This window comes from Triturus cristatus, chromosome 9 (assembly GCF_964204655.1).
Source record: "Triturus cristatus chromosome 9, aTriCri1.1, whole genome shotgun sequence".
NCBI classification, from domain to species: domain Eukaryota; kingdom Metazoa; phylum Chordata; class Amphibia; order Caudata; family Salamandridae; genus Triturus; species Triturus cristatus.
In genome coordinates this window covers 180,217,078-180,233,041 of record NC_140592.1, presented here as the reverse complement: position 1 = coordinate 180,233,041, position 15,964 = coordinate 180,217,078, and the positions used below count along the sequence as shown (strand labels likewise).

The window sequence follows — 15,964 nt, the reverse complement described above, 5'->3', positions numbered from 1 at the left end:
AGACAGCCACGCAATTGATACACCGATCTTCCCACTAGCCTACACCACTCCATGTTTAGCATCCATCTGGTTGAGCTTGGCGGCCTCCCGCAGCCTGTATAATATCTCTGTTAGCCACCGCCAGTGCGATATTGCAAAACAGAAGGGAGTATTGTTTTAGTGTCTGTTCCTCTCAAATACCCAGGCACACCACCGTGCCAATAGATCAATTGGAGCTTTCACTACTGCTCACATATGCCCCTGGATAGACCACCAGTAAGCCCCCAGTCTTGGGCAGTACCATAATGTATGCACCAGGCACCCTTTCTGTCAGCAGCCCCTGAAGCATCTGTTGGTAGGGAGACTGCTCATGGCATACAGTCTTGTTCATGTGTAGTATGCTCTGTATAGAATTATAAGCTGTATGAGGCAAAATCCCACCCAGATCTCCACATCCCTCGGGTATCTGCATGGCTCAGCCGAGACAGCATTCTCCATGACACCAATGTCCCATTCCCATCTGTCCTTCAGCACATTCAGCAGCTTCATGCTGTTCCTAACTAACATGGTGCAAATGATGGACACCGCATGGCAGTTTATAATCTAGCAGCGTTTCTTCCTCTATTTTCCCAATGTGTTCAATGATCCTAGTAAGGGCATGTCTGATCTGCAGGTATCAGAATCTCTTAGACGCCGCCCTCGCGCGCTGACGTCAGTTCTTGTACATAGCTTTCCGCGCCAGGAACGCAGAGCCATGCAAGAGACCGACACTGGTGCCAAAAAAGTCTAGGGCCCTGAAAAGGATAGCCTTAACCCTAGATGTCGGTTCGCAGAACGGGGAGGATGGGTGGGTCGGTGAGGAAGCTAACAAACTAATGTTTCTTACAGATACATCGTTATCGAAGGTAAGTAACTTGTTCATCTGAAAGAAACACGTTTGTTAGATTCCTCACCTTAGAATAGATACCCCAGCAATACCAACCCCGGTGGTGGGTCTGCGAACCAAGATCACACCAGAAAGTCCTGGAGAACAGAACGGCCAAAGAAGCCATCTCTCCGGACTTGGCTGTCCAGGCAATAATGCTTGGCAAACGTGTGCAGCGAGGCCCACGTTGCTGCCTGACAGATGTCCTGCAAGGGGACTCCTCGGCCCAGGGCAGTAGTCGCCGCCGTGGCCCGGGTGGAATGGGCTCTCAGCCCTACAGGAGGCTCCTTTTTAGCCAAGGAGTAACAAGCCTTTATACACAAGACAACCCACCATGAGATGGTTCGCTTGTGTACTGCCCGCTCCTTCTTAGCACCCACGTATCCAACAAAGTGTTGGTCATCCACCCGGAACTGTTTGGTGCGGTCCAAATAAAAGGACAGCGCCCGTTTTGGGTCCAGACGGTGGAGCCTCTCTTCTTCTTTCGAAGGATGCGGAGGCGGAAAGAAGGTGGGCAAGGTCACAGACTGCCCGATGTGAAAGGCAGTCACCATTTTCGGAAGAAAGGAAGGACGAGTCCGGAGGACAACCTTGTCCGGATGGACAGAAAGAAAAGGAGGCTTAGAATATAGAGCCTGGAGCTCACTCACCCGTCTAGCCGAGGTGATGGCTACCAGGAAAGCAGTCTTAAGAAGTCAGAAGACGAAGGGGACAATTATGAAGAGGCTCAAAGGGAGCGCACATCAGATATGTCAAGACCAGGTTCAAATCCCACTGAGGCATTACGAAGGGGACAGGAGGAAACATGTGAGTAATGCCTTGAAGAAACGAGAAACAACAGAGGATTTGAAAAGAGAAGGCTGATCAGGAAGCCGTAAGAAAGCAGAGATAGCAGAAAGATAACCTTTTAGGGTGCCCAGAGCAGAGCCCTGCTGGGCCATGGAAAGAAGAAAGAGGAGAACCTCAGAAAGAGGGGCGGAAAGGGGATCCACAGCCTTTTCTGTGCACCATGCCACAAATTTGTTCCACCTGCAGGCGTATACCGTTTTTGTGGAGGGACGCCTGGCTGCCAGAATCACATCGCAGAATTCAGGATGCAAGTCAAATGACATCAACTGTCGCCGGTCAATCTCCAAGCATGGAGGTGGAGACTGGACAGGTTCGGGTGGAGGACTGTCCCCTTCTGCTGCGACAGAAGGTCCTCCTGAAGAGGCAGTCGTATCAGAGGATCGATAGACAGACTGAGTAGCTCGGGATACCAGTACCTTCGTGCCCAATCCGGAGCCATCAAGATGACTTGGGCCCGGTCGCGCCTGATGATCTTCAGCACTCTGGGCAGAAGTGGTATAGGCGTACAACAGACCGCAACTCCAATCGCGACGAAAGGCGTCCCCGAGCGAGTGCCGCCTTGGAAACTCCAACGCGCAGAACTGCTGACATTGAGCGTTCTCTTCGGTGGTGAATAGATCTAACCAAGGCTCTCCCCACTGCCGAAAGAGGCCTTGCGCCACGTCCGAGTTGAGACGCCATTCGTGATCCATCATGCACCGGCGGCGGAGTTCGTCTGCTCTGGCGTTCAGAGAGCCTGCCGGATGTTGAACCACCAGGGTGATGCCCTGATGTTCCAGCCATGTCCAGAGGTGCAGAGCCTCCTGACAAAGGGTCCACAAACCCACCCCGCCCTGTTTGTTGCAATACCACATGGCGGTGGTGTTGTCCGTGAACACCTGCACCACACTTCCCCGGACAACGGGAAGGAATGCCTTCAGTGCAAGTCGGATCGCTCTCAGCTCCAAAAGGTAAATATGGAGCCGAGACTCCGCCGGAGACCAGAGTCCTCTGATCTCCGCCTCCCCCATGTGGCCCCCCCATCCCAGGAGGGATGCATCCGTCACTACTACGTGCTCCGGGTGGGGTAGGGAGAGGGAATTGCTGCTGATCCAATCGCGGTCTGTGAGCCACCACTGCAACTATTTTGCAGTGCCCTCCGAGATCAAGACATGGTCAGACAGGTTGCCCCAATGCTGGGCCCACTGAAACTTCAGGTCCCACTGCAGAGCCCGCATTCGCCACCTGGCGTGATGCACTAGCAGGATGCAGGAGGCCATCAGACCCAGAAGCCGCAGCACCAACCTGACCGAAACCCGGGATAGAGGCTGAAAGATGGGAATCAGAGCCTTAATATCCCGGACCCGCTGTTCCAGAGGATAAGCCCGGAACTGCGCCGAGTCCAGAACCGCTCCGATGAAGAGGAGCTTCTGGGAGGGACTCGGATGCGACTTTGGCACATTGATGGAGAACCCCAGCAAATGCAGGAGGTCGGCCGTAGTCTGGAGGTGGGAGACGACTTGCTGGGGCAAGCCCGCCTTCAACAGCCAGTCGTCTAGATAGGGGAAGACTGGAACCCCTGATCTGCGCAGATGAGCTGCGACCACCGCCATCACTTTCGTGAACACCCGAGGGGCACTGGTGAGGCCAAAGGGGAGCACCGTGAACTGAAAATGCTCCTGACCCACCGTGAACCGCAGGTAACGCCGGTGGGCCGGCAGGACGGGAATGTGTAAATAAGCGTCCTGCAAGTCCAACGCTACCATCCAGTCTCCTGGATCCAAGGCAGCCAGAACCTGAGCTAGGGTAAGCATCTTGAACCTCTCCTTCCGGAGGAAGGCGTTGACGCTTCTGAGGTCCAAGATAGGGCGTAGGCCCCCTTTGCCCTTGTTGGGAACCAGAAAGTAGTGGGAATAGCAACCACAACCTACTTCTGGACCAGGAATGTGCTAGACGGCCCCTTTGGCCACGAGGGCCGTAACTTCCTCCCGCAGAAGATCCAAGTGATCCCCCAACATACGGTGGTACTGCGGTGGCATGGCTGGAGGGGTCATCTCGAAGGGGAGGGAGTATACCCTTCGGACGATTTGCAGCACCCACCTGTCCGACGTGATGGAACGCCAGTGGAGTAGGTGATGGCGAACTCTGCCTCCCACTGGTGTGGAATGGGCCTGAAAGCGCGGACTAGGAGGGCTTTGAGGCGGATGCTGCTGGGGTGGATGTGGACTGACCGGCACGTTGACCCCCGGTACCGCCTCGGCGGAATCCACGTCCGCGTGCAGGTTGGTTCTGCGGCTGGTGGCTAGGCGGACGTGAGGGGGCTCCCCTTCCTTGGCCACGAAAGGGACGAAAAGCAGAAGTTTGCGGTCGCGGCCCCGAGAGGCCCAAGGACTTGGCCGTAGCCCGGGAGTCCTTGAAGCGCACCAGCGCACTATCCGCCTTTTCGCCAAAAAGGCGAGTGCCATCAAAGGGCATATCCATGAGGGTGCTGTGGACATCCCCTGAGAAAGACGTGGACTGCAGCCAGGCGTGGCGGCGGAGCGCCACCGTGGTTGACATCGCCCTACCCAGCGAGTCCGTAGTGTCTAGTCCACATCCAATAGCATGTCGCGCTGCATCCCGCCCATCGGCAAGAGCCTGGGCGAGCCGTGTCCGGGCCTCCTCCGAACACTGGGGCAGCACGTCCTCCACCGTATCCCACAGAGAGTGAGAATAACGGTCCAAGAGGCAAGCGGTGTTCAAGGACCGCAGTCCCAAACTAAGGGAAGAGAACAGCTTCTTACCGAACTGTTCCAGCCTCTTGGATTCCCGATCCGGGGGAGCAGACGGGAAGGAGGACTGGGAAGTAGAGGCCTGGATAACCAGGCTCTCGGGTGTGGGGTGTTGGGACAGAAAACTGGGGTCGCCCGGAGCAGGGCGGTGGCGCCAGGCCACGTTCCGATCCACAGGAGGTACTGTGGAGGGCTTGGACCAGGTGCCCTTCAGAATGTCCACTAGTGCCTCATTGAACTGCAGCAGAGGCTCCGAGGAGCTTGCTGACGGTTGAAGCACTTCAGTGAGGTTAGTCCTCACGGCCACAGCAGGCAGCTCCAGCCCAAGGGCTTCGGCCGCCTTGCGCAGCACCACGGAAAATGCAGCACCTTCCTCCGAAGCCACAGTCGGAGGAGAGATGAAACCAGTGTCCGGGGAGGTGTCCAGACCACTGGCATCCCCCAGCTCATCTGCCCAGTCCAGAGATAAGTCGGCCTGCATGGCCAGAGGGTCCTCAGACCCCTCCCAGTCGCCCCCGTCATCCGATTCCTGATAAACAGGGGGAATAACCGGAGCCGGACGGTAGATGAAATGGTCATCCATCGGCGTCGGATGCGGCGCCGGATGGCGCCGCACCGGCACCGGGCCCAGACCGGGGCTGAACCGGGGAACGGCGTAGTCCGGAGACGACGCCGGGGGTGGAACCGGTGTCGGCGCCGGCAGAGGAGGCGTCGTGAGGTCGACCGGCACCGACTGAGATCCAGGCCTGGATCCCACGGGGACCTGCGGCGTCGGGGCCGGAGCCGCCGGCTCGCTAGGCCGCCCAGTCAAGCCCGCAAGGGCCCGAAGGAGCGCCGGCAGGCATCGACGGCGGAGCCAGGCCCCTCATGGCCAAGAGGAAGGCACTGATCTCTGCCGGAGTCGCGTCAGTCCCAGGGACCGGTGGGTAGGAGGACGAACGCGGCTCCTGCTGCTCCAACAGAGCCGCGGGGGTGGTACCACCCTGACCCTCGACCGAGTTGCGCGACCGGCGAGGGGAGTCCGAAGAGCGGTGTCGTCTCTTGGACTTCTTACCGTGCTTCTACTTACCCGAAGACTTGGAACCCGACGAGCGGTGATGGTGGCTGCAGCTCCGCGACCGGTCCTTCGACCTCCTCCTGGACCGGGAAGTGTCGGAGCCCGAGAAGCTTGCGGGACCGCTCCCGCCTAGCCTTCGAGGTCAAGGCCTGGCAGTCGAGGCACGCCTCGGCATCGTGGTCGGCCCCCAGGCAGTAAAGGCACCGGCGGTGGTGGTCCGTCACCGACATCAGTCGGTGATAGGAGTCACAGGCTTTAAACCCAGGCATCCTACCGGCACCAGTTCGAGTCGAGTAGACAAAAGAGTCCAAAAAGTTTTAGTCAAAAAGTGACTAAAGGGGTAAGCTCATCCCGGATCGGCGCTGTCTGGCGCGGAAAAAAGAAGAACTGACGTAAGCGCGCGAGGGCGGCGTCTAAGTACTCCAGCACACGACGCCGACGACGGACGCGGAGCCGCAGACGACGCCGAGCGACGCGCAAGGGGTATTGCTGACGAAGAATCTTTCCGGATCCAGCCTGACGCCTGGGGATATTCTAAGGTGAGGAATCTAACTAACGTGTTTCTTTCAGATATTTTTATTAACCAAATAAAATTCAGCATCAAAGCTGTCTTTTGCTAAAGTCTGACTTATGTGAGCCTTCTTATGTTTTATGGTGATCGTACCCCCTCTGCAACCTCCTTAAAAACGCATATACAGTAGTATATAGTAAAGATGGGATATTAGGAGCAGTTTTTAAGTAGAAAGAAATCGCCAGAGGTTCAAGTGAAGGATGTTAATCTGAAGTGAATGTGCTGAGATGGCTCTAGGAAAAAGGCCTTCTACTTCAAAATGAAGATAGATGAGAGAAGGTGAAGATTTATGACACTTGAACAACTATACAGGGATGCATAAAAGGAGGCACTAGAGTGAATCAAGAATGAAAGCTAAAGCGTGTACGTGAGAAATAAGGTCAATATATAAATGGCAGAAAACAATATTAAGAAAGGTTGAAATTGGGGTTGTAGGGAGAAATAATGTTCGAAGGGTCCTCTTTGAGCGGCAAAGTCAGTTTTAACTTCCGTATAAGATTATAGATAGGACTTTCTAAATAGTGGACTGGTTGAGGACAAAACACACTCTGTGGTGGTGTATTTGGAAGTCACCAAGCTGTCTTTAGTGTAAAGAAATCAGCAGCATTAAATAACAAGCATTGGCATAGCCAATAGGTCTCGCTTTTGGGACCTTATAAGTATTTACTTATGCAGCACAATATCCTTGGTGCAACAACATCAACTGTTGCATGGTTAAACACTTATAAGATCCCAAAGGCGAGACCTATTGGCTATGTCAATGCTTGTTTGTTTCACTATCGTAGCGCCTTCCATGAGCGCTAGTAACATTACACAGTGACATATTCATATTTTTTTGTAGACACGGGGAGATTAACTTACATCTCTTTGACAAAGCTAACTTTTAATCTCCCCAAGTCCACACAAAAATATGAATAGGTCACTGTGTATATGTTACTAGTGCTTGTGAAGCGGTACAATAGTGAAACAAAAAAGCCGGCAGAGTGACTGAAGGCTTTGCTTTCACTGGATAAAATACATCAAGTAATGAGGAATTCACGGACTGGTGTGCATGGTGGTGAAACACTGACTCGGCCTCTCTCTTGAAGCGCCGCTAAGAGTAGTACTCAGTCTCCCCCTTTTATGGTGCTATAGACTGCATGATCAGTGCCAGTGGTGCCCGCCTGTGCCATGGGGGCTGGTGTGCATTACAGTATTAGTCTCTCCTGTGTAGTGTTTTCAGGCCGTGTGTAGTTAGTGAAGTTCTTCCTCAAAATCTGTCAAATGCGGTGTTTTTCGTAACGTTTGCCCGGAATCAAAGGAAGCGGAGCCGACGCCGAGGATCGAACCCTGTTCCCTAGCTCCAACGTCAGCAGCTCTGGCCATTAGGCCACACTCTCCCCCCTCTCCATCATTGTAGCACCTCCTCGGCTGGTAAGGCTGGATCACTACAGTATAATAATTAGCACTGCCTAAAGCTGTCAGCGCCGTCTGTGCTGCTCGAGGACGGGTGAGATGCGCTAGCTCTGGATACATCCATTCACTGGCAGCATCCTGATTTACGAGATGTTACCTAACAAGAGTGATTTCAATAATTTCCCAATGACAGTCTGAGTTGGCAGCAGTTATGTGCACTTTGCCAGCAGCAAGTCACCGCAGCTGTGGTGCTTGCCCCGTTTGTGTGCTGCTGGTGCCAGCCTCATTGACCATGCCCCACGCGAGTACCTGCATAGCCCGGTGGGACAACAACCCAACTGTTTTCAGACACATTTTGCATATGTACTGGTTGAGAAGCCTGCGCCTATCTGGCATGTCAGAGAGATCTGTGTGCACACCTGAAATCACAGGCTGCTATCAATAACAAGCACTCTCGTAGAGTGCTTAAACACATGAAAAAAGTAGAGTCTAAAAAAAAACAAGTGTGCGTGCCTCGGAACTGCCGGGGTTTTAAAAGTGTGAGGCACACAAAGCGTTTCCCTTGCGGGACCAAGCAAACATATGTTGCCAAAGCTCGCTCTCGCAAGGGAATCGCCAGACATGCACGCGTTGCCATTGAAGGCAATGGAACGCGTGCACGTTTTTGGCCGCAAAGCTGTGCCGATGGCTAAAGGCCTTTTTCCTATACAGCGCATGTTTGCTGCGTAGGCGAGACCTAAAAAAGTAGGCTACATCTGACACAATCTCTTGAAGGTGATCTGGCAATCCCAAACTTATGTAGACGGAAAAGGGACACATTTAAGATGTAGGTAACACATTTTGGAGAGAAGTAGTTTTATATGTTACATGTTGCTGGGTACAAGGCAGTGTCATAGATAGGAAAGTCGTTGTGGTTACTGAAGGAAAACATTATTAGAGTGACAAAAGAACAAGTTACTTACCTTCGGTAACGATGTATCTGTAAGAAACATTAGTTAGTTAGATTCCTCACCTTAGAATATCCTCAGGCGTCAGACTGGATCCCGAAGATTTTTCGTCAGCAATACCCCTTGCGCGTCGCTAGGCATCGTCTGCGGCTCCGCGTCCGTCGTCGGCGTCGTGCGCCGGAATTACGTCGTCGGAGTACTTAGACGCCGCCCTCGCGCACTGACGTCAGTTCTTGTACATAGCTTTCCGCGCCAGGAACGCAGAGCCATGCAAAGACCGACACTGGTGCCAAAAATAAAATCTAGGGGCCTGAAAAGGATAACCTCAACCCTAGATGTCAGTTCGCAGAACGGGGAGGATGGGTGGGTCGGTGAGGAATCTAACTAACTAATGTTTCTTACAGATACATCGTTACCGAAGGTAAGTAACTTGTTCATCTGAAAGAAACACGTTAGTTAGATTCCTCACCTTAGAATAGATACCCAAGCAATACCATCCCCGGTGGTGGGTCTGCGAACCAAGATCACACCAGAAAGTCCTGGAGGACAGAACGGCCAAAGAAGCCATCCCTCCGGACTTGGCTGTCAAGGCAATAATGCCTGGCAAACGTGTGTAGCGAAGCCCACGTCGCCGCCTGACAGATGTCCTGCAAAGGGACACCCCGTCGCAAAGCAGTAGTAGCCGCTGTGGCCCGAGTAGAATGGGCGCGCAGCCCAACAGGAGGGTCCTTTTTTGCCAAGGAATAACAAATTTTGATGCACAAAACGACCCACCGAGAGATGGTCCGTTTGTGCACAGCTTTCCCCTTCTTAGCACCCACGTATCCAACGAAAAGTTGGTCGTCCACCCGGAACTACTTTGTGCGGTCCAGATAAAAGGAGAGCGCACGTTTTGGGTCCAGACGGTGGAGCCTCTTCCTCTTTGGAAGAATGCGGAGGCGGAAAGAAGGTGGGCAAGGTGACAGACTGCCCAAGATGAAAGGGGGTCACCACTTTCGGAAGAAAGGAGGGACGAGGCCGAAGGACAACCTTGTCCGGATGAACAGAGAGAAAAGGAGGCTTTGATGATAAAGCCTGGAGCTCACTCACCCTTCTAGCCGAGGTGATGGCTACCAGAAAAGCAGTCTTAAGCGTCAGCAGACGAAGAGGACAATTATGAAGAGGCTCAAAGGGAGCGCACATTAGAAATGTGAGAACAAGATTCAAGTCCCACTGAGGCATTACAAAAGGGACAGGAGGGAACGTGTGAGTAATGCCTTTTAGAAAGCGTGTAACTACAGGGGACTTGAAAAGAGAAGGCTGATCAGGAAGCCGCAAGAAGGCAGAGATGGCAGCAAGATAACCTTTCAAGGTGCCCAGGGCGGAGCCCTGCCGGGCCAAAGAAAGAAGAAAGAGGAGAACCTCAGAAAGAGGGGCGGAAAGGGGATCCACAGCCTTTGCTGTGCACCATGCCACAAATTTGTTCCACCGGCAGGCGTATACCGTCTTTGTGGAGGGACGCCTGGCTGCCAGAATGATATCACAGACTTCAGGAGGCAAGTCAAATGGCATCAACTGCCGCCGCTCAATCTCCACGCATGGAGTTGGAGGCTGGACAGGTTCGGGTGTAGGACCGTCCCCTGCTGCTGCGACAGAAGATCCTCCCGAAGGGGCAGATGTATCGGAGGATCGGTCAACATACTGAGTAGCTCGGGATACCAGTACCTTCGTGCCCAATCCGGGGCCACCAAGATGACTTGGGCCCGGTCGTGCCTGATCTTCTTCAGCACTCTGGGCAGAAGTGGTATAGGCGGAAAGGCGTACAACAGACCGCAACTCCACTCGTGACGAAAAGCGTCGCCGAGCGAGTGCCGCCTTGGAAATTCCAACGCGCAGAACTGCTGACATTGCGCGTTCTCTTCGGTGGCGAATAGATCTAACCAAGTCTCTCCCCACTGCTGAAAGAGACCTTGCGCCACTTCGGAGTTCAGACGCCATTCGTGATCCATCATGCACCGGCGGCTGAGTTCGTCTGCTCTGGCGTTCAGAGAGCCCGCCAGATGTTGAACCACTAGGGTGACACCCTGGTGTTCCAGCCATGTCCAGAGGCGCAGAGCCTCCTGACAAAGGGTCCATGACACCACCCCGCCCTGTTTGTTGCAATACCACATGGCGGTGTTGTTGTCCGTGAACACCTGCACGACACTTCCCCCTGACAGAGGGAAGGAAGGCTTTCAGTGCAAGTCGGATCGCTTTCAACTCCAACAGGTTGATGTGGAGACGAGACTCCGCCGGAGACCAGAGGCCTCTGATCTCCGCCTCTCCCATATGGCCACCCCATCCCAGGAGGGACGCATCCGTCACTACGACATGCTCCGGTTGGGGAAGGGAGAGGCTCTTGCCCGTGACCCAATCGCGGTCCGTGAGCCACCACTGCAACTGCTGTGCAGTGCCCTCCGAGATCAAGACATGGTCGGACAGGTTGCCGTGATGCTGGGCCCACTGAAACTTCAGGTCCCACTGCAGAGCCCGCATGCGCCGCCTGGCGTGATGCACTAGTAGGATGCAGGAGGCCATCAGCCCCAGAAGCCGCAACACTAGCCTGACCGAAACCCAGGATAGAGGCCGAAAGATGGGAATCAGGGCCTGAATATCCCGGACCCGCTGTTCCGGCGGATAGACCCGGAACTGCGCCGAATCGAGAACCGCTCCGATGAAGAGGAGCTGCTGAGAGGGACTCAGGTGTGACTTCGGCACTTTGATGGAAAACCCCAGCAAATGCAGGAGATCCGCCGTAGTCTGGAGGTGGGAGACGACTGCCTGGGGCGAGCCCGCCTTCAACAACCAGTCGTCGAGATAGGGGAAGACTGGAACCCCTGATCTGCGCAGATGAGCTGCGACCACCGCCATCACTTTCGTGAACACCCGAGGGGCACTGGTAAGGCCGAAGGGGAGCACGGTAAACTGAAAGTGCTCTTGACCCACCGTGAACTGCAGGTAACGCCGGTGGGCCGGCAGGACGGGGATGTGGAAATATGCGTCCTGCAAGTCCAACGCTACCATCCAGTCTCCAGGGTCTAGGGCAGCTAGAACCTGAGCCAAAGTTAACATCTTGAACCTCTCCTTCCGGAGGAAGGCATTGACGTTCCGGAGGTCCAAGATAGGGCGTAGGCCCCCTTTGCCCTTCTTGGGAACCAGAAAGTAGTGGGAATAACAACCACGACCTGCTTCTGGACTCGGAACGCTCTCGACGGCCCCCTTGGCCAAGAGGGCCGAAACTTCCTCGCGGAGAAGATTCAAATGATCCCCCGAGATACGGTGGTGCTGCGGTGGCATGGCTGGAGGGGTCGTCACGAAGGGGAGGGAGTAGCCCCTTCGGACGATTTGCAGCACCCACCTGTCCGATGTGATGGACCGCCAGTGGAGCAGGTGATGGCGAACTCTGCCGCCCACTGGCGTGGAATGGGCCTGAAAGCTTGGACTAGGAAGGCTTTGAGGCGGATGCTGCCGGGGTGGATGTGGGCTGACCGCGTCGTCCTCCAGAACCGCCTCGGCGGAAACCGCGACCGCGCGCAGGTTGGTCCTGCGGCTGGTGGCTAGGCGTACGTGAGGAGGCACCCCTTCCTTGGCCACGAAAGGGGCGAAAGGTGGAAGTTTGCGACCGCGGGGCCGAGAGGCCCAAGGACTTGGCCGTAGCCCGGGAGTCCTTAAAGCGATCCAGCGCACTGTCCGCTTTCTCACCAAAAAGGCGAGTGCCATCAAAGGGCATGTCCATGAGAATGCTCTGGACATCACCCGAAAAGGACGTGGACCGCAGCCAGGCGTGACGTCTAAGCGCCACCGTGGTAGAAATCGCCCTACCCAGCGAGTCCGTAGTGTCAAGCCCACATCGGATAGCATGTCGTGCTGCATCCCTCCCATCGGCCACAGCCTGGGTAAGTCGTGTCTGGACCTCCGCCGGACACAGGGGCAGCACGTCCTCCACCGTATCCCACAGAGAGTGGGAATAACGGTCCAAGAGACAGGCGGTGTTCAAGGACCGCAGGCCCAAACTAAGGGAGGAGAACAGCTTTTTGCCAAACTGTTCCAGTCTCTTGGAATCCCGGTCCGGCGGAGCGGTCGGGAAGGAGGATTGGGAGGTAGAAGCCTGGATAACCAGGCTCTCGGGGGTAGGGTGTTGGGACAGAAAACTGGGGTCGCCCGGAGCAGGGCGGTAGCGCCTGGCGACGTTCCTGTCCACAGGAGGGACTGTGGAGGGCTTGGACCAGGTGCCCTGCAGAACGTCAATGAGGGCCTCATTGAATTGCAGCAGGGGCTCAGTGGAGCTTGCTGCAGACTGAAGCACCTCAGTGAGGACGTTAGTCCTCACAGCCACGGCAGGTAGCTCGAGCCCAAGGGCTGCGGCCGCCTTGCGCAGCACCACAGAGAAAGCAGCACCCTCCTCCGAAGCCACAGTCGGAGGAGAGATGAATCCAGTGTCCGGAGAGGTATCCAGACCACTGGCCTCCCCCAGTTCATCTGCCCAGTCCTGTGACAGCTGAGCCTGAACGGCCATAGGATCCTCGGATCCCTCCCATTCGCCCCCGTCATCCGATTCCTGGTATGCAGGAGGAAAGATCGGAGCCGGACGATAGACATAATGTGTCTCCAACGGCGCCGTACGCGGCGTCCATCGACGCCGTAACGGCGCCGGGCCCGGAGCGGGGCTGAACTGGGGCTCGACGCCGAGCGGAGCCGGCGTCGGTGGTGGTACCGGTGTCGACACCGGTGGAGGAGGCGTGACGAGGTCGACCGGCGTCGGCGGGGACTCGGGAACGGGTCCCTCGGGCACTTGCGGCGTCGAGGCCGGAGCCGGCAACGGCGCCGGGGCCGGAGCCGCCGGCAGGCAAGGTTGCCCAGTCGGGTCCGCGGGGCCCGAAGGCGCACCAGCGGGCGTCGACGGCGGAGCCAGGTTCCTCATGGCCGAGAGGAAGGCACTGACTTCCGCCGGCGTCGCGTCAGTCCCAGGGACCGGCGGGTATGGGGACTTGCGCGGCGCCTGCAGCTCCGCTGGAGCCGCGGGGGTGGAACCACCCTGACCCTCGGCCGAGTCGCGCGACCGGCGAGGGGAGTCCGAAAAGCGATGTCGCCTCTTGGACTTCTTGGAGTGCTTCGACTGACCCAAACACTTGGAGCCAGACGATCGATGATGGCGTCGGCTGCGGCTCCGCGACCGATCCTTAGACCTCCTCCTGGACCGGGATCGAGAGGGGCGCGGAGCCGAGTGGCGAAGCTCGAGAAGCTTACGGGACCGCTCCCGTCTAGCCTTCGAGGTCAGGGCCTTGCAGTCCGAACACGACTCCGCATCATGGTCGAGGCCCAAACAGTAAAGGCACCGGTGGTGATGGTCCGTAACCGACATCAAGCGGTTGCAGTCAGCACAGGCTTTAAAACCAGGCATCCTACCGGCACCGGAGTCGAGACAAGATCAAAAAGGATCAAAAAACTTAGTCAAAAAAGACTAAAAGGGGTAGCTCTCCCAGATCTGCGCTTACTGGCGCGGAAAAAAGAAGAACTGATGTCAGCGCGCGAGGGCGGCGTCTAAGTACTCCGACGACGTCATTCCGGCGCACGACGCCGACGACGGACGCGGAGCCGCAGACGACGCCTAGCGACGCGCAAGGGGTATTGCTGACGAAAAATCTTCGGGATCCAGTCTGACGCCCGGGGATATTCTAAGGTGAGGAATCTAACTAACGTGTTTCTTTCAGATACAGTGTTTACAATTTGTTTATATATCATATCGGACAACTCATGGTAAGGAAGAGGAACTCAAATAAAGGGTTTCAAGCCCACAAAGAGCTATTTGGATTTGTTTATATGTTGTGTAAAAGGATAAACCAGGCTCTCTATTTACATTTATCATTTCTTCCTATCACAGTCTGCATCAACAGAGGTAACATGCAGTTAAAGAAATTCATGAAAACATTAAATTAGGTTGATAAGACCATTTTGGAGGGCTTGACTCGTGATTTGGTTTTTTGGTATAGCTGAGCACAAAGTACAAGGTGCGAATGTGTCCATTTTTGTTTGCAGTGCAATTACAGTAAATCATTTGCCTAAAAATCACGGTCACATACTGATAAATGAATCATCTTGCATTAATTTTCATACAAACAGACATGGGAGTAAGCAGCAGTAAGCTTTTTTTTTTAGAAGCTTAAGCACTGTGCTCACTTGCCTAGAGAATTTTCACTAGTCTTTAGAGCACACAACTTGGCTGTAGTGCACAGAGGCCCTTCATTGCCACACACAGAATAACACAATTAGAGGGAACATTGGCACAGACCTACACATGGCTATGTAGTGTGGCATAAATAGATTGATAGAAATAAGTATCCACGTTCTGAGAAAAGGTCCAAAGTGGAGATAATCGACAGGACTTCATTCGGGGCACTGCCCTCTTTGTACACATCTTTGCTTTTGACATTTCCAACTCACTAACGAAAGAAGCAAAAAGAAGCACTTAAAAGAGGGATCCCGTTTTTACTCACTTATTATTTGCATATTGGTCAGGTCCAGCCTTACTTTGCTGAAAGTAGAGAAACCAGCAGCTGTGTAATCTTTTCTACAATGGCAGTCTTCTCTTCTGCTCCCATTGTGTGGGCATTCTGTTGGGTTGTTTAACCTACATCAGAAGAAGAGGATGCAGGGGTCAAATAATTCAATGCAAAATATATTATAGTAAAGGTTTTGAGAAGGTGGCTCTGTATATACTGTTCCCAAATAGGTACAGGGTGTACAGAGTCCACAGTCCCCAGAGGTTTAGCAGAGGCTAAAGTTAGATTTAACCTTACTCTCTAAAGCGGTAGCTTGGTCGAGCAGTAAGACAGTATCAGAGGACAGTGTAAAGCATTTGTTGTACACACTCAGTCAGCAAATGGTCTCACACACTCAATAACTGAACTCTAGGCCAATGGTTTATATATAAAAAAGATATGCTTGTTTTATTTTAGAACCAACATTAGGTATTAAAATATACTTTCTCAGAATGAGATGCTTTATATAAATACTTTTGAAATATGCAATTGACTTTTGTAAACAGTTACAAGTGGTTGCAATAGGCAACACGATTTTAAACACAATAATGCATTGAGTTCAATGGAAGTTTCAAGTTATTTGCAACAGATTACTTTTAGGATTACTTTTGGAAGTCCAGGACTGGATCCTAGATTCAGTCCTGGGTCAGTACTTAGAATCAAGTGATAAAAGTCGACTTAATTACTGTGATGATTTTTAGACAATATTTTGCTATTTTAAAAGTTGACAGAAAATATTTCATAGAAAACAGTCAATGATTTCCTATGGGAGAAAATTGGGTTACTTGTAAGTACAGTTGTAAGTATTTCTCAGAGTCAGTGCTGGGCACCAAGATCCAGCACTGGGAGCTCACCTAAGAGCAGGTGAGTATTTTCATTTTCGTTACTCGGCTGATTTTGGGTGAATATTTTAAGATTTGAAAAGTCCACACTT

At 53.8% G+C, this 15,964-nt stretch overlaps 1 protein-coding gene across 1 annotated transcript in view; it reads right to left on the bottom strand.

The window, feature by feature from the left end:
* Nucleotides 1-15,964, bottom strand: part of ADAMTS9 (ADAM metallopeptidase with thrombospondin type 1 motif 9) — an 876,266-nt gene that overhangs the window by 55,992 nt on the left and 804,310 nt on the right. The window contains exon 36 of the mRNA XM_085624697.1: nt 14,986-15,119. Coding sequence (XP_085480823.1) covers nt 14,986-15,119 — 134 coding nt within the window. The remainder of the gene's footprint in view (nt 1-14,985; nt 15,120-15,964) is intronic.